General features: G+C 48.9%; 1 protein-coding gene across 3 annotated transcripts in view; it reads left to right on the forward strand.

Annotated features, from left to right (window-relative positions):
- Positions 1 to 14,374: 14,374 nt before the first annotated feature.
- NGF (nerve growth factor) overlaps positions 14,375 to 19,074 on the forward strand; it is a 51,311-nt gene continuing 46,611 nt past the window's right edge. Inside the window, exon 1 of one of the 3 annotated variants that reach the window (XM_006213697.4) lies at positions 14,375 to 14,487. In XM_006213697.4, coding sequence (XP_006213759.2) covers positions 14,435 to 14,487 — 53 coding nt within the window. In that variant the 5' untranslated portion in view covers positions 14,375 to 14,434. Of the gene's footprint in view, positions 14,488 to 14,580; positions 14,701 to 19,074 lie in introns of those variants that run through there. The other 2 variants (XM_015247458.3, XM_031680533.2) reach the window with 2 other exon arrangements.

Consider the following 19,074-nt stretch of genomic DNA (forward strand, 5'->3'; position numbering starts at 1 on the left):
GCCTTTACAGAGCAGCTCAGTTTTCTTCTGCGCTCTGCGCTCCAGGGTCCATTTTTGCCAGATTCAAAGAGCAGCAAGATACTTCCTGGGCAAATGAAGCCACGCCACCCGCCACACATCATTACATCCACGGAAGTCCTGAGCAGGGCTGGATGCAGGCGTTTTAGGGACCCTGAACCTGTGCAGTCTGGCCCGGCAGGGGGAGCTGGCCCTGTGGATGGCCTGCCCACGTTGAGGCCTGAGGACCTTGGGGCCAGGGTAGCGGGAGTGCTGGGCGGCTTGCCCGGCGGGGCAGCTGCTCAAGTGGTTGCTCTCTCGTTCGTGCAACCAATGTTCATGCTGCGCCTATTGTTACCCAGCACTGCTCTGGACCCAGTGCTGAAAAAGGACAAAAATCACCGCCCTGTGGAGCTGACGGCCCGTGGCAGGCAATCGGACAACTGATAAAAGTGGCAAGTGCTTCAGTAAGTAAGTAAGTAAATAAATAAATAAATAAAACAAAAAATGAAAAAGCATCTATCTATGTATATATGTGTATAACTGAAATACTATGCTGTACCAGAAACTAACACAACATTGTCAATCAACCATACTTCAATAATAAAAGACTAGCAAATGCTGTTGCTGTGTGCCAGTCCCTGTTCTAAGGGCTTTCATATTTTTCATCTTCGTCACCACTCCCTGTGGTAGACACTAGTTAGCGTGAACCAGCACTTACAGACAAGGAAAGTGAGGCACAGAGAGGGCAGGTAACCTCCCCCAGGTCACCAGCTAGGAAGTGGAGGAGTCTTGGGTTTGAGCCTCAGTGATACAGAGCCCATGCTTTCAACAGTCACATTCTGCCATAAAATACATGTCAATTATGTGCCATGTTAGGGGGTGATAAGTTCAGGAGGAAAAACTAACAGGGAAGCAGGACAGGAAGTGCTGGAATGTCTGCGTGAGAGAGGGTGGTTTATATTTTTAATTACGGTGCCCGGGAAAATCCTCAGTATGAAGGGAGCACTTGAGCAAAGACTTGGAAGAAGTGAGGAAGTGAGTTTTTGAGGGAGAGCACTCTGAGGAACAGGCAGCAAGTGCAAAGGCCCTGAGGAGGAGTAGAGGTTCTGCACCCAATTTCAGTGTAGGAGTTGGCGGGGGGGTGGGGGGCTTTTCACACCACCAAGTCATCTCTGACACCAGCTGGGTGTTCTACAATTCAACTCAATTCTGACACTATCAACGCAGAGAGAGCAACAGAATCCACAGGTTAAGGGTTCGTGTCTACAGAATTACCACCGCCACCAACTCCACTCCACTTCAGATGCCAAGCCCAAATCCAGGTTGTCACCTATGCTTCTGACCAACCACCTATAGACTGGAGAGTCCAATGACCCCTTCCTTGAGTTTAATTAATTAAATTAATTGTGAGCCAGAGAGGCTCACAAAACTCAGAAACATTTTATCTACTGGATTACTGGTTTATTATAAAAGCATGTAATTCAGGAACAGCCAAATGGAAGAGATTCCCAGGACAAAATATAAAGAGAGGGTGTGAAGCCTTCACATCCCGTCCTAGTGCACCACTTTCCCAGATCTCCAGGTGTTCACCAATCTGAAAGCTGCTCTCTGAGCCCATCCTTTTGGGTCGTCATGGACTCATCATTATATAGATGTGACTGATTAATCATTGGCTACTGGCAATTGATTCAACCTCCAGCCCCTCTCCCCTCTGCAGAGGTCAGGTGGTAGGGCTAAAAGTCCCAACCCTCTAATTACGAGGTTGGTCCTCACATGTGGTCCAAAGGCCATCTCCTTAATGAAACATGAGACTCTCATAATAGGCAGTTCCAAGGAGCTCTGTGCTAGAAACGAGTTGAGGACCAAATATATATTTCTTATTATAAGACACAAAATCTCAGGGAGCCTGCCTGGAGTGTAGAGTGGCCAGAGTGAAGGGAGAGAGGGAAGTGGAAGGAGATAAGACAGACAGAGGTAGTGGGGTTGGGGGGTTGTGCCATGTGGGGCGGTGGAGAGTGTGATGAAGACATGGGGTATTTTCTGAGTTAGATAAGAGCAGTGGCAGTCATGATTTCCGCTATGTATTTCCCACCTTCTGCCTTCGGACCTCACGATAGGATTGCTGTCCCTTGTCCCGTTGAAGCTAGGTGTAGCCATGTGACTTTCTCAGTCAACAAAATGGAAGCAGAGGGCATGTGGTCACTTTGAGGCAGAAACGCTGGATGAGAAATAAGCTTTGCTGGGTTAAGCCACTTCGATTTTGGTGTCATTTGTTACCTCCGCATAACTTAGCCCAAACTGATGAATACAGATTCCAAGAGGGAGTATGAGGGTGTTTTCGATCATCACTAATATTGGAAATAATGAAAAGTGATCAGATTCTAGATACATTGAGTTGAATGTGCTAGTGAATTTGCTCATGAATTGGATATTGGGTGGAAGAGAAAGGAATCCAAGATGTCCTCAAGTTTCCTGGTATGGGCAACGAAAAGGACAAAAAAGCCCTCAACCCTCCAAACCACCCACTTCGTGAAACACACACACACACACACACACACACACACATACACTTTTCAAAAAAAGAACCCTGCTTTTCATTCGGCAGGCAGAATGCCTGAAATTTCACCATTAAGGAGTCATTCCTCTTGGATAAGCATTGCCCTTTCGGGCAGCTTATTTTAAAATTAAAATACCCACAAAAGCAGTTGTTTAATGTGGATGGATTTATTTTAGCCACTCAAAGACATCCTTGAAATCATCTAGTTCAAGCCTCTTATTTCATTTGAAGGAACCAGAGCCCCAAAAGGTAAATAATGTTGCCCAAGGTCATGTAGAAAATTAAAGTCCAGCTGAGAGTCCAAGAGAAGAACTGACTCCCAGTGCCCTGCTTTCTCCCTGGCCTCTTGTCCAGCCTGGGCAGGAGGGTGGGGTCGGGTGCTCCTGGCCAAGAACAGGCCTTGGAGAGGATGCAGGGAAAAGCAGGGGAGCCATGTAAAGGAGCATCACCTTCTTCACTATTTTGTGTGGACCAGTCCCAAGCAGGACTCGGGAGCATCTTCCTTCAATGTTGCAAATCCTTCCATCATGCTAACCTTGACTCGGTTGGTCCTGAGCCAAAAACCAAAGCTGAGAAGAAAAATTATTAAAAGGAACTGAAAAAAAAATGCATCCCGTTCAACTTTGTGATTGTGTCTGACGCTTAGCAAGCATGGAGCCCATTCAAGTCCCTTCTCCCCTCCGTCCTGTTAGATGTCTTCCTGCCCTGCCAGCTTTGTGCCACTCTTCCTGCAAAGCATTCTGTGAGCTGCTCCCCATGGGCCGGGTGCAGCTAAAAACAGACAGCGCCAACACTCCTCTTAGCATCCTAGCACACTGTACCCTGGCACCCTAACTAGAATCATTTGATTCTGCATTTTTACGTCAGGCTTTAAATTTGCAAAGCGCCTGACTGTAATTTTTATTAGATTTTTTATTATTAGTTGTACCTTTTAAAACAGCTATTTGAACCCATTAATACTGAAATTCCTCTCTGACTTTTGCAAATCTTGGACAGTGGCCATTTGTAGTGACTTTTGTCTTAGACCTACTCTGGGGTGTAGGGAAGCCAAACAACATTTTTAGGTAGTTAGCGACCGGCAATTTCCCATGAGTGGCAGAGTAGGGAGAGGTAACAAGGAGTTTTAGACCAGAATCTCATCCTCTAGGAAGGAAGGAAAGAATAACCCAAAGAGCAAAATACTGCCGAAGAGATTCACAGGCTTCAAGGCCACATAGCAACTCTCAGAGCCACTGGCAGCTGAGGGACAGCTTATAATGTTTATCAGGCCCCCGTATTAGAAAAATGTGTAGCATAAACTGAAATTGTATTACTTTTTCCTTCTGAAGTTTAACTGAATGTCTATCTATATTACACAAAAGTGCCGAAAAGTACATCAAAGCCTATAAAAATGTTAACTAAGACGGTGTTTCCAATGATTTTGCTTTCATTGGAAAAGAAATGTCCCCATAAAAAGGCATAATCTGTGCCTCATTCCCCTGTTGAGAGATCTACAGATTCTGCACTCAATGTCCTGGGTAAACGTCCCTTTCTTCCAATGCAAACCAATTTTTTTCTTTCCCTGCACACGTGCAAGGAGTTGGAAAGCTCGCTCAAGCCACACTTGGAACCGTGTGATGTTGTGTGCTGCTTCTGGACACACGGCCTGTTTCATATATTAACCGCATTCTGAATTCCACTGATGACAATGCCATATGTGCTGTCTTCAGTTTTCACCCCCATTTATACCTTTATTCCCCCTAACAGATCCCAGCTGTTATTAAAGAACAGTATTTAGGTCCCATTACAGCAAAGATTTCTCTATAACAGATGATCCCAAGCAAATGGCCCATTTCTTGGAATAATTTTACTCAGTTCAGTCTCTGCCATGTACTGTATGTATTCAGATCCACCAACGCAAAGAGGAGAAAAGCTAAATATCCGATCTCAGTGGGCTCAATATTTGAAATGACAAGATTCCCAACACAACAAAAGAAAGGTGGTTCCCCCTTGAACTTTATCCTGATGGGACCTAATAGAGAATTCCAAGTGGGGATGGTGCTGCGACCCTATCGGGATTTTAAGGGGATTTTCCCCCCTTTTTCATTTCTCTTTCATTTCATTTCTTTCTTTCTTTCTTTCTTTTCACTTCACTTCACTTCAGACCTTCTTGGTCTGAGGGCTCTGAGGTTCTACCACAGGGATAAAAGTCCTTTAGCAGCTGCCGTTGCTCTGTGACAACACAGATTCATTTTCAAGGGGCCAAGGAGGCCTCCCCATCACCTTACTCACACCAACCAGGTCTGACAGTATGATACTGGCATCGACACTACGTGGCTTAACAGGGATTTATCTGCCCCAAAGCACACACCAGACGCAGAGCTGAAACCAGCTCTTTGCCCCACCCTAAGACCTTAGCTTCAAAGCAGCTCTTTATTCCGTCTCAGCACAGTGGGACGACATCGCACATTGGAGCTTTTCTTCTTGGGCCTCTTGTGCAAGCATTTTTTCCCTCACCACAAAATGCTTTTCTTTTTTTAAAAAATGAATTTGCTGCTCCAACCGGCTTGGTATCTGGCTCTGGGTTCAGAACTTGAGGGTACGTGGTGAGGGTAAAATGTGTTTCTGGATTCTGTGGTTTCAAAGTGGCTACTCTTTCCAAACCAGGGTGGGCCCTCTGGAAATCCGTCAAGTTGGCGAAGTCTGCCTTTCCCTCCTCTGTCACCCCAGCTTGATCTGAGTAGAAGGAAATGCATCCACGGAATCAAATAATTCCACTCAGTACTCACTCGATGCAAAGGAATATCTCAAAGTGCCTTATCTCCACTGTCTTGTTTAAATCTCCCAGTGTTTCCACGAGCCTTCCAATCTTCCTCCTCCAGAGGGGGTCTTCCTCCCCCGAGGAATCTGATGCTCAGAGAGGTCAACTTGCCCAAGGTCACAAAGACAGTCAGTAGTTAAGGCAGACAGGACTCCATCCTTGGATAAAGGAAATTTGAAGGCCACAGGCCCAACCCCTATACCAATACAGTCTTCTATCAAACGTCAGTCATATTCTTTATGCTACATAATACAAAGGTGTGCTACTTTCCAAAAGAGACAAAGAAGAAAATGTCCTATAAAAACATCTAACTTGGCTTCAACCAAGGTCTTCCAGTCCTCCCATGACATCGTATAAGCCCAGCACTGTCTTCCTCCCTGCAGCTGGGACATGAACTTCTTGCTGCAGACACGACATTGCAGGCAGTGAGGGTATACACCTGCTCGATGGGGCAGGAGAAACCTGTCTGTCAGGAAAATGCCTTCCCCTCATGTACTTCCTTCTTAATTAAAATAACATTTTGAAAGCAAAATTATACAGTGTGTAGAATAAACAGCACAACAATAGCTGTGATTAATCTGTCAGAGATTGTATAATGTGATGCTAATAGGAAGAAATAAACTCCCGCTGAAGCTCAAAGTCAGCTCTGCACATGGGGAACTTTTAAAATTAGAATGCCGAGAAATGAATCTCCATCCTGGAAAAAAAAAAATCAAAAAAGCCCTCTGCAGGCCTTCGGGACGAGGGAGGAAAGACAACCGGAGGGGGACATTCCACTGCCCAGAGGAGTGGGGAGCCTGGAGAAGGAGAGTCCAGGTCTGCAGCCTCACCTCGTTGTCCCCGAGCATCTGGCAGCCCCCACTTTCTACTCTTGTGGCGGTCACTCCAACCTCCCTCAGCCCTCACATGTACTGCTACAATGCATCCAGCTCAGCCCCGGCAGGGCACGTAGGGGTGTGCACGCATGGGGCAAGTGTGCATGGGAGTGCCCGCGTCTGTGCTGAGCACCTGCTAAACAGAGCCTCTGCTATGCCTTATGGTCAGGGGCTGCTTTAATTTATAGGTATTGGGCTCAATAAGCAAAGAAACTGGAATTAAGAACCCAGATCTTTCGGGATCTAAATCCTGGGCTTTTTTTTTTTTTTTTTTTGCTTCTTCTGGGGAGCGGTATAAGCTAAGAAAGAAACTGCGCATGTTTGACTTACATCCATGGAAAGGCAAATAACTAGTTGAGGAGCATGTGCCTAAACATGCAGTTAAGCAATGATTTAAAATGGAGCACCTACTGTGTGCAGGGACTGTGTTAGGTGCTGGGAATGCCCTGGCCCCTGCCCCCCAGGAGATAACCTTGTTGCAGGGGAGAGAAGGGAGACCAACAAGCAGACAGACACTTACAGTCTAGTGCACATGCTTCAGGGGCCCAATCAGAGGGGGCGACGGGGCCACAAGGGAAGTCAGGCTGCCTCCGAAGTCATGTCTACACTGAGGTCTCAGAGACAAGGCAGGGTCAGCTTAGTGAAGGGGATGCGGAGCAGGGGAAATGTCCCAGGAAGAGGAAAGAGCATGTGCAAAGGCCCAGAGACCAGGAAAAGCACAATCCAGGGATGTCCACACAATCTGTCTATAGACAAATGAGACGTGATTTCAAACCCCGCCCCCAGATTCTGTATTCCCCCAAATACTCTCTTCACCCAGTTTACAAGTTAGCCCTGCTAGTGACTGTGCCAGGCCATTTTCCAAGAGTAGAATTGGGACCTGAGGGTGATCACTGGTCCCCTAAACGGAGGCAATTTTTGCCAGACTCACAATTTGGCAGAAGTGAAGTCTTGTTGGCACCAAGATCCTTGTCAAAAAGGTGCTATCTGCAGGGGTGATGCGTGTCTCACATCTGCTGCATCTGCAGCATATCAGCAGATACACCATCAGATCCCCAAAAGGGATCCCCGGAACTCCCTGCTGGTCCCAAACTGATGCTTACTTAACAGGGCTACAGCCTGGGACTGAGCGGGGCTAAGGGAGCATGGCCAAGGTCAGGGTGGAACTGAATTATTAAATGAGCCAGTGCACCCAAGTGGTTTATAGTCTTCTTGGCTTCCACCATACTGACAAAAAAGAAAGAAAGAAAGATTTTAGAGATCTAAGACTTAGTTCTTTAAGATTTTTTCCCAAATATTAGTCAGTAAGGTGTGATGCTGAAGGCATGGGCTTTGTTGGTCACCAGATTAGGTTAGTTATTTGCTGGCCGTGTGACCTCAGGCTAGTTATTCAAACCCTCGGAGTTCCAATTGATTCGTTCAATAACATGCATTTGTTGAGGACCTACTACATTCCTGGTGTTGTGATGGGAATTTACAGTTCCTAGGATTTTATGGCTTAGTGGGCATGGTAGACTATTGCCTGTTACATAAATGTAATAAGGATGTATGTACGTACACTCTCTTTCGCATTCCCAGTATCTGACCTCCCCCTCTTCTTCCAGAGACATGTGGTTTCCATAGGAGACTTTGGGGATTTTTGTAGCCAGAATGCCAAGAGAAAAAAAGAGTCAACATTCAGCTTTCCACATCCTGAATAGGATTTTTGAGTCCACTGCAAGACAATGGTTTTGAAAGCCAGGCATTGGGGTGGGGTGGTGGAAGGGCAGTTCTGAATTCCTTAAGCTCCCATTAAAATATCAAGAGCCAGGCTTGGAGTTTCTGATCACAGAGTTTCAGGATAAGCCTGGGGTGGGGAGGGCTCTGGGTGTGACATAAGAGGAGTCCTGACAGGGAAGGAGGAGGAAAAAGCTCTCCCCTTCAACCCCACAGGGGAGTAAGGGAGGGGAAAGACAGGACAGGGAAGGAGATCATTGGCCAGTATCTCATTTTCCCTCACTCTCGGGCCTACCCTAAAGGTGGGAGTGAGTATTATAGAAACAGAGAGGTAGGAGAGAACCAGAGAATATTGGAGCTAGCGGCCTGTTTCCCTGGGCTCAGCCTCTGGGAGATGCCCCACAGTCGGTTTGGCGCCAATATGGTGGAGGAACGAGAGTGTGGCATTGGTGGGGAGGGGTCCTCAGTAGAGACTTTAGGAGGATGTGGCTGGCTCCCGGTAGCCTGCACGCAGTGCGCAGAGATCACTAGCCCTGACATTGTTGTTGACCTCCAGACTTCTGTGCTGCACATATGCGCTTGAATGCTCCATAGATCCCCTCAAATCCTAAACTGAAGATCTCTGCTTCTCAGCCCACCCACAGGCTCCACCACTGATGCCACATCTCCATAGCTGGCACCAACATTTACCTGGTCAGGCAAATCAGGAAGCCAGGGGACATCCAGGAGACCCCTGTCTCTCCCTCATCCTCTCATCCAACCATTCCCCATGTCCTGACAAATTCACCCCCTACATTGATTTTGAATGCATCTCCTCGCTATGATTAGCTCCCACTTCCCCTCTTGGGCCATCATCATTGTTGTTCACTTGGATGCGAACTTTATTTTTCAATCCAAGTAGAGCAAACTGGGAGGACAGAATGGAAGACTTTGGGGCATCGGGCTAAGGAAGTGTAGCATAAGGTACTGCCCGTGCTCCCTCTGATCTCACTGTGCTGATGGACTTTTTTTTTTTTTTTTACAAGCACCTGGGGGCTTTCTCTGGCTGCAAGAGTGTGCTCAACAAGTACAGGAGGCAGACTACTAGTGATGGAGGATTAGTCTCCCTTCCCCCAAAACAGCCTTCAACCAATTTTTGAATGGGAGTTGGTGGATAAATACCCCAGCTCCGTTACTCTTCATGAGAGATGCTGCTGAGGAATGACCGTTTTGCCTGGGAAAGACCCTAGACCCCAGGTGGTCTCCCTGCACTTGGTCTGACCCTCCGAAATTCACACCTTCTTTGACCTGCCCTGTGACTCTTCCAGCTTCACCGCCTACCACTTTGTGCCCCATTAATTCTGAGCTGGCTGCAGCCTCCTGCACACACAATGCTGTTTCACACTTGTACACCTTACTTCAAGTTGTTGCCTCTGTCTGAAACGATGCACTTCTTCCCTGGCTCTTCCCTGGCTCTTCCCCATGCCTCAGAGCTTAGCTCCGGCAATAACTCATTTACATATATTTCTTAAGCCTTTGCTCTGTGCAACACAAAGAGCTATAGAAGAACCTAGAAAGGGCACCCAGTCTTGACTTTTGGGATTGAGGAAAGCACCTTTTAGAAGTGTCATCTTAGATTCTAAGAAATGAGTCTCAGAGGAAGACGAATGGGCTCCTGAAGAGTGCTGAGGATTGGCCCTAGTGGGAGAGGAGTGGGAGAGCCTCAGGTGTCTGAACACAGCACCCACGAAGGTGTTACCTAGGCTGTCCAAGTGGTGGCTGTAGGGTTATTGGAGGCCCTTGTAGGGACAGAGCTGGAGAACTTGGAGGCTCACAGCTATTTGCATCAAGAGAGCAGAGGAAAGACTCCAGTCTACCAGGAGACCCGCTTGCTTCTGTCTGCACCTAAGGAGATCATTGCCTTTATCACTGTGGCTGATTTCTGCATCTATCTCACCTTTCTTTCCAAATCAAGCCCACCCAAATCACAATTTTATTTTCACACACCTGGTGTATAATGTATATTAAATAACTATGTATTAAGTGGGTGAAGCAACTCACTAGAATTTAAGTTCCATATGGCTAGAGGATGTTGTGTTCGCTTGCTGAACCTCTGGCACCTAGAACAGGACTGGCCTGTAGCGGGTGTTCAGAAATTACTAATTTAACATATGTAACTCTATAATTACAAGTCACTATAGTTATTATGGCTCCAAGAGGATAGATCTTTCTTCCAAGGTCGCACCACCTTTGAGGAGCTAAATCTTCCCGATTCCAAGCCAGTGGCTTTCCTGAGCTGCAGTGCCCCTGCTGGAGAAGGGCTGAACTGCTCTGAGTCCCACTCGGTTCCCTGATGGGTTCCAGTGATGAGATCCATGGTGGCTGCTGAGTTCAGAGCAAGGACTCTGGGTGGAGGCACTGAGGGTGCAGGTGGGATGACAGCAGAGTCAGTGATGATGCCTGTGCACGTGCACGTTGGCTAAAACAAGAACCCAGGTAGCCCTTGGCACATAGGGACATTCAAAATGTCAGTGACAGAGGGAGCATGCATGAGAGGTCAGAGTTGAAGCTAGGGGTAGAATCAGAAAGCAAGGAGGGAACACCCGGGAGAGGGTACACGGGGAGGAATGTGAGGTCCAGGACGGAGCCACGGGAGGCACGGGCATCCCGAGGGCAGAAGGAGAAGTCAGAGCAGTAGATGGCAAGTCGGGACAGGACAGTCACAGAAGCATGGAAAGAAAAGCGTTAGATGCAGGAGGCCATTGGACAGCAGGCCGAGGACTGGCAAAGTCTGCTGAATTTGGCTGAAAGGAGGAAGAAGCATGGTGCTGAACAACAAGAGCTTCACAGGCTCGGGTCAAATCTCTGCTCAGCCATTGGCCGGCTACCAGTGACTTATGCTGAGCAGAAGACTTCCCTCTCAGGTCCTCAGCTTCCGTGTCAACAAACACATGATACCTACTGATCAGGCCATGGGATGCCTCGCCCAGGGCTTGAAAGGAGGGATGTGCTCAATCATGCTACTGTTACTACATTGGTGGCAATGTTGTTATTGCCACTGGTGACCTTGAAGAAGAAAACATCAGTTCCGTAGGCAGAAGGGAAGGAGAGGGGAAGAAGATGGGAACCAGATTGCAGGAAGTCAAGGAGATCCAAGGAAATGGTGGGTGTCAATGACTTTGCTGGGGAATCTGGTAGTGAAAGGAGCTGAGAAATCTAGTGGTCCAGCGGCAGGACGGTCAGTGGTTTCCTTAAGAGAGAAAAGGCAAGTGAGTGCTCGTAAGCACAAGCTTCCCTCTGCAGAGATGGAGAGTCTCAAGATATCCGAGAAGGGGGAAAGCCAGGAGCAAGCCCCATAAGAAGGCAGGGATGGCCTCTGAGAAGGGGGAGCCCCCTGACTGCACCCCACCTTCCTTTGCTCCTTTTCCTCAGCCTCTTTCAGAAAGAAGACTTGCCTGGAAGCCAAGAGGCTCACGTTCTGGTGCTGATCCTGGCTGTTCGTAATCGGCTTCCTGAACACTTGTGTTCTCCTGCATAAAAGAGGTGGCTGGAGTGATCGTGTCTGTGATTCTGTAACCATGTTATTTTACTTGGCATTAGAAAACATTTCTTCTTCTGAAGTTTTTCTCCACGCTGATTAAAAGGAAGGGAAAAAATGCTTTGAGCTGAAGCTATCACTTCCTCCAGCAATTGGGACAATATTTCTATTTCACACGTACTGTGAGCAGATCCGGTGATTCCATCAGTACTGGCAGATCACTGCTGAGCCTCCTGGTATTTTAAATAGCATGTGCACTTTGTCCCTGCCTTCTGGAAAGAAGCAAGGGAGAGGCAGGAGCTTTGTGCTAGGCTGAGTGGTGCTGTTGGCGAGGCACTCAGTGGCTGCAGGCTTCTGAATCCTCAGAAATAACGACAATTACTGTGCACGCCACAATCTGTCCTCCAAGGCAGCAAATGTATCAGCTGCTGGTTATTTTGAAACCCTGGATAAAAAGCTCTTTCGAGAAAATCGAATACAGAAAAACATGCTTATCCTCTGCTGGTCTGCACCATTCCTTCTGCCCACTGCCCTCTCAGCTGTTTTCATTCCTCTCAACAAAGCTGGTCCAGGCCTGAAGGGCCTTGTCTCAATGACCCAGGAGAGAGACATTTTTGGGGGCCCTTCGTGAAAGTGGAAGAGGCAAGAGAAGAAGACACCTGGCTATGTGACTTGATGCCAAGGCTGGTCTGACCTAGAACCTGCTGGAAACCAATCCACCGTGTGTGGATGGGTTGTCTGACAGCCACAAACGGCTCTGATCATTGTTGGATTCAACAAGCATTCACTGAACACCTACTGTGTGCCAGACCCTGAGCAAGGACGAGGAGAGATGGTGATAACCATGGCCGGGATCTGATAATCCAGCCCTGACAAGAGCACAAGCTCTCTGATCAGGATCATGGCCATCTCACAGTGCCTGGCACATAGTCTGTGCTCAAAAATCTGTCTTTGGAGTGCATGTGTGTTATTTCCATGCTATAATTTACTCAAGATCCTTAAAGCTCAGGGACAGAAACAGAGCTAGTCAGGGATGGAAAGGAGCTCTTATTAAACCAACATGTGCCATCAGTATGTGACCAATCATTTGAGGGGCGGGGCATCCAGTCTTATATCCTGCTTACATCATTTTAAAATTTCCCTCTTAAACACCACATGAAAAAGAACCACAAGGGCCTCAAATCCTTTTGTCCTTCTGGGTGACGCCACAAGGACACATCCAAAAGCTTTGGATTCAACCTTCAAATTCTGTTATTTCAAAATTTTCAACTTCATCCCTAAATTCTCAGGCAGCTATTATGTAAGGCTTAGCGGCTAGTGCTTTCAAACAAGTTTATACATGGCATGGCTGATGAACGAATTTGTCCTATTGTCTGGAAATTCCTTTGTTTCACTGATGATGATAAATTTCCTAATGGATCACCCTGGCTCTGATGAGACTTCTACAAAAAGGCCATTCGTGGTGGTCCCCGAGGCTTGCACCCACCTCCAAAGTGTGTTCCTCCACCAGTCTGTATCTGAACAACTCAGAAATGGACTAGCCTTTGCTGAGAAGTAACAAGGTCAGATCGAAGCTAAAGCTCCCTTCTCTTTCCCTTTAGCTAAAGCTGAAGTCTGGGGATTTCTTCCTACCTCCTCCTTCTCAGAGGATGCAAAAGTGGGTGAACTTGGCTATGGGAGCAAAGGTGAAGACAGAAAGAAGTGACAACTTCAGACCAGTCTGTGTCAAGTGCCTGAGCAGGACCTCCTTTGCTCAAGTGCCCTCCACTGGGGTCAAGGGTCACCCATGGACTTATATTAGGAACCTCTGTACTTCACTAGATCCCAGGACCTGAGGGTGACCATTGCCTTAATCGCGCTGGCTTAGCTTCGTCCATAATGGGAGACTCTACCTCTCCCTCATCTGTGTCTCCCTACATGTCTTCCTCCCTTGTGGCATCAGGCACAGAGTAGGGCTCAGCATGTGATCTGTTCAAGGACGAAGTGAGGACATCTTCAGGCTCAGCACCAGAGTGGGTGGGGGTATGGATTTTCAGAGACCCGTGAATCCCCCAGAACATTATTACAATTAATGATGCACATTTGGTGGAAATCAGACTTTACAGGTATTTCTGGGTCTTGCTAGTATGGACCATGGGTCAGACAAGCTCCCCCAGCAGGCTCTGAATCCACAGAACCCAAGAAATCTTGGAGGGCCGGCCAGGAGATCCCACCTCACTGAAAGTCTGGATGGTGGAGAAAAAGAAGAATTTGGCTTGGGGTGGGGCAGAAGGCTCTCTGCCTAGGTCAGTTTAGAGCCAACAGAACTCTTGCAAATTTGATGAAAGCTGCAGACCCTCAACCCAGAAAAATGCACTCATTACACACACACACATACAGTTCTGCCTCCAAGTTCAGAGTGGTCAGGGACCCCAGGAATGAAGCTTCTGGAACAAGGGCTTTAAGTTAAGGCTTCGATTCTAGGACTTGAAGCCTAAATCCTCTGCCCCTCATTCCTGCGCTGGATTTGTCTCTGTCCCAGGGGCCTTCTAGCTGGTTCTGGCTCTCAGAGCCACAGCTCTGTGTTGGAGGAACCCCCGCACCTGCATCTCGCGGAGCTACCCTGGGTGTTCTTTTCGCCTAAGGTGACGGGAGGCGTCCTGGGAGAAAAAGGTCTCTGGGCTTTTCTCCCTTGGCTGCCAGGAGCAGAAGCAGCTGAAGCCTAGGGCACGGAGGATGGCGCCGGACAGACCCCCCCACCCCCACCCCGCCCCAGGCGCTGGCTCGAGGGAAGGGCGGGGAAGTGCGAGGAGCTCCGGGCAACTCCGCCCACCCACAGCCTGCTCGCCCATTGGCGTCGGGGGCCAACACCCCCTCCTGGTACTCCAGAAAACCCCCAGCCAGCCGGGCTTTGAGCGCAGACCCTCCAACCCCCGTGCGTTTCCTTTGACCTCTGGAGGTTTGAACCCCTCCTGTCACGGGAAAGATCGATGTCTGGTTCCCAAGATCCCTACGGGCTGGCACCTCCGCTTGGCCAGAGCAGGTGCGGGACTGGGGCCGGGGAGGGGGGTTGGAGTGGGGGAAAGGATTTGGAGTGGGTGACTCAGGAGTCCGGGAGGAGGGGCTAAGAATTCAAGAAGCCTGTGTTAGAGCAGCAGCTCGGCGCTCCGGCACAGCAGAGAGCGCTGGGAGCCGGAGGGGAGCGCAGCGGTGAGTCAGGCTGCCCCAAGCCGAGCCGGAGAGGGGCGCAGCGCGGGTACGGGCGCGGGCCGGCGTGGCTGGGCTCCCGGGGAGAGTATGCATGGATCTCGGTCTGGCTAGATCTCCGGGCACCCCCGAGGCTCCCTCGGACTGAAGTGCGGCCGTAAGCGGAGTGTCCCGAGTGGGTGCGGGAGCCTCGGCGGGCAGGCAGTCGTGGGGAGCAGCGCTCTCTCAGGTCGTGGAGTTCTCGATCTCCAGATGGCCCGAAGTCTGGGAGGCGACTCTGGCGCCTGCTGTCGCCGCACGGCGGTGCCAGGGTGCTCGAGGGCTAGAAGGGGACAGCGCACAAGTGAGAGAGATCGAACGAGCGTGGCGAGAGGGATGCGCGGGCTGCGAGCGCGCCGCGGCCGCAGGAGTGGTGGTCTGCACCGCGGAGGGCGAGTGCGCGGCGCGCGCGGGCTGGACTGTGCGCAGAGTCCTGCGAGTGCTAAGTTGCCCCCAGATAAGGGGACAAGCGGGACAAGGGCTCTGGACCTGGTGCAGGGAATGAAATAAGGGTCTCCTGGCGCCTCCGCCTGACGCTGGAGGGCTGGGAGTTCCGAGTGAGGGCCCCAGGGGTTGATAGAGGAAGCCTGCTTGCCAAGCACCTCTACAGAGCCGCGCTGAACCGAGGTCACCAAGGCTCGGCCCTGCGTACTTGGGTCACACGCCTCACCTCCAGCTGTCTGCTGCCAGGTGTGGGAGAAGCTGACACGGAGAGGTGGGGCCGGGCTGCGCCTTGGGTCCAGGCGGCAAAGACTCAGGGAAGGGAGAGAGGACACACGGGTCAGGGAGAGGCATCTTCGAGCCATGGTAAACAAACGACTCCACTCTGATTACAACTCTCCCCCTTTTCTTTTCTTTCTTTCTTCTTCTTTTTTTTAAAATCTCTGAGATTCTCATGGAAGGTGTTTTCTGCTTGAACTTTCTCTTCTCTAGTGACTTGAGAGATTAAAATAGAGCCTGCTTGCTAGGCTGGTTTTTCCAAGTTGTTCCAGGTTGGAAGTTGTAACAGTTTGTCGGATAATTTATGGGTGTTTCATGCATTAAAGTGTATTACAGCAAAGCCTTTGGGTGCTATGGGTATTAAAGAAAACTTAGTGCACGTTCCCAGCTGGAAACCAAAATAGGGCTCTCCTGGGTGCCTCTGCCCCCTCTGTCATCTGAGGCCAATGGAAATCCTGGAGAAAAGGCACTTGATTAATTGTCCTGGCTCCAGCCACTGGGTGCACGCACTGTCAGTGCCAGCCCCCACCTCCCCCGCCAGTGTGGTTGCATTCTCAAATTCACAAATGGCAGTGGAGGGCCCACCAGTAACTTCTTTCCAGGATCTTCAAACTCTTGAAGCTGTCAGTTAAGTCTGCTGGAGGGGACAACCTCTTCCTCTCAAGGCAGTGGAGAAGGGCCCTGCCCTTCTCGCGCAGTGTTTACAGTTTCCTACTGAGTGTCTGAAACTTTCCCCTTCTGTAGAGCCACTGAAGAAAGGCTACATTAGGTCTGGATGGGTCTCTTCTGTAGCAGAAGTCATATGTCAGTGTGGGCAACCCAAATGTCAATCCATTATGGGTGGTATTCCCAGCCCTTCAGAGGTGACTAGGGACTCAGGTGCGGGGAGTGAGAGTGGTCGAGGGACTGAGATGGAAATGAATGTTCCTCATATGTGGGCGGTTCTCAGGGTTTGGGGTTAACATCACATGCTGTCACACTCCTCCCCCATGCTTTCTCCCACATTTTTATGCAGGTGGGAAAAAAGGCAGTCTTGAAGCAAAAACCATTGGGAGGTACCACAGTCGGGAAACTAAGGTCTCTGGGGCATAAGGACACACGTTTGTTTTTGACTTTTTTTTTTTTTTTTGAAGTAGAGTTGATTTGCAATGTTGTGTTAGTTTCTGGTGATTCAGTTATACATATATATTCTTTTTTATGTTCTTCTTCATTATAGGTTATTACAAGATATTGAATGTAGTTCCCTGTGCTATACAGTAGGACTTTGTTGTTTATCTATTTTATATATAGTAGTTAGTCTCTGCAAATCCTAAACTCCTAAATTATCCCTCCCCATCTTCCCCCTTTGGTAACTAAGAGTTTGTTTTTTATTTCTGTGAGTCTCTTTCTATTTTGTAAGTAAGTTCATTGGTATCACTTTTTTATTCCACATATAAGTGACATCATATGATATTTGTCTTTCTCTGGGGGAGATGTGTTTTGATAGGACTGTAGGAGTCCCTCGGAGGATTTTATAGCCAGCTGCTGGTGCCACGCCTTCCCCTGGAGCAGCATCTTACCCCAAACCAGCCCAGGCCCACTGGAGAATTGGAAAATTGGGTCCACTCAGGGCAGCCATCCTGGTAGTGGTGACTCTGCACCCTTAGCCTCCATCAAGAAGTGAGGTTCTCACCTTCTCCTACTGCCCACTCCACATCTCCCCTACCCCGAGGGCCAGAGCGAGCAGAGGATGAGGCCTCACACCCTCCTTCTCTTCCATGGAGAAATCTGTGCCGTGGCCAGGAAGGGGGCCCCAGCTGCCGACATCAGCAGGGAGGGTAGGGCATGGCAGGGCAGGGCTGGAGCCCGAGGGAAGTTTCTCAACATTACTGAGATTAAACAGATGAGAAAATTGCAGAACTTTACTTTCAAATGCGAGCTGAGCACTACTGCTGCACATCCGTGGAGTGCCCTATTGCGGTGACAACTGCTCTGGAGTGGCAGAGAAACTGCTCTGTGCTCTCCGCAGGCAGCGGGAGGTGTGCTGAGGAGTCACAGAAAATCTGAGTATCCTGAGCAGACAACACATGTTCCCAGAGGTTCTCTTTCTTGACTGGCACTTCTGGTCTTGCAAACCATCAGCTAAATTCTGAGCTCCCAGGCTTAGCTGATCCTGAGAAATTAACTCTGTGATGGACCGGTTTCCCCCAACAGCATATGGTGGCTTCTAGCAAATAGATGGACATGAAAGATCCTTCCTCAACCCACTGCCAGGGACCTTGCTTCCTGACAGTGGGGAAACAGTTAACATCCTAACTCTGAACAGCATTAAAACCGGGATGGCCCTGAGGCAGAAATGCCCCTGGAGAAATGGAGGCTTTGGGGTCACTGACCTTTCGGTTGGGTGTGCCCGAGGGCGGAAATGTCACTATTTAGGCCGAAAGGGTAGACCTTGAGCCACAAAATTCATCCAAGACCAGAATAATGAAAACCTACAATAAAGAAGGGTCTTACGCTGTGTGATTTTTTTCATTATTCTTCTATGGGTTACTTTACATGTTTTTCAGGAGTTTCTATAGGTTGTTGACCTCAGACTATGACACAGTAGGAATCAGATTGAAATGTTGAGATGATCTCTTGCTATTTCACTCCTGTGTTTTGGGTAAACTTCCTGTAGTAGTTTTCTGAGTTGTGAGACTCCTAGGAGGGAAAGTAGCTTTGCGACCTTGAGCGAGTCACTAAACTTCTTAGACTTTATTTTCGCAGTCTATAGAACAAGGGCAGTGGGTGAACAGTGTTTCTCAGCGGGGCTAGTGGCATTTGGGGATGATTCTTTGTTTACATGACGCAGGAAGTTTAGTATCCCTACCTCGCCCACTGAAATGTCAGAGGTCACGGTGACAACCAAAGACCTCCTCCCCTCCATATATGGCTAAATGTTTATTAAAAAGGTAATACTGATCTCGATTGAGAACTCCCTTGGAAGTTACCGGTAAGGGCCTTTCTTTCAGGCCCTACAGTCGGGTCATCCATGATTTAATCATTGAATTGGGGCTTCAGATGTCCAGCTGTGGGCGTCATTCTTCAGGAGCCGGCATATCAGGCTCCAGGAAGCCACTGGCAGGATCCTCAGTGCTGTGGTCCGCCAGGCACCGTCCTGTGCTTTTGTCAATGGAGTGTGACTACAAATGACCCACAGGGAAAGGAAAGCAGAAAGGGTAGGGGGAAGGGACAGGTGGTATTAGAGCGTGGCAGCTTCCTTCTTGGCCATATGCTGTTAAATACACAGGCAGACTGCCTGCCCCGGGTGTCCCAGCACTGAGGGGAGATCCCTCTCTCTTTCACTGAATGGATCACACTCTGGCACCAGGAGGGCCTTTCCTTGAATGAGAGAACGAGGAAGCAGAACCCTCCCCAGCGCTGGCAGCACTTAATACAGCATGGGCACATGTTGACATCAAATTAATACAACTGTGCCCAAGCTGTGAGAATAAATGGAAATCAATGATGTGACATTTGACTGAAATCAGGCTAGGAATGCTACGCTGGAGGGATGGCGCTTGTAGCCCTGGGTTTATTCTCAAGGAGAACAGCACGTACATCCTTGCCTCTGCCCCAAGGTCTCACTGGAGGACGGAAAATAGGACCATTTGGATATTCATAGTGCAAAGAGCTAAAATGAATA

This window comes from Vicugna pacos, chromosome 9 (assembly GCF_048564905.1).
Source record: "Vicugna pacos chromosome 9, VicPac4, whole genome shotgun sequence".
NCBI classification, from domain to species: domain Eukaryota; kingdom Metazoa; phylum Chordata; class Mammalia; order Artiodactyla; family Camelidae; genus Vicugna; species Vicugna pacos.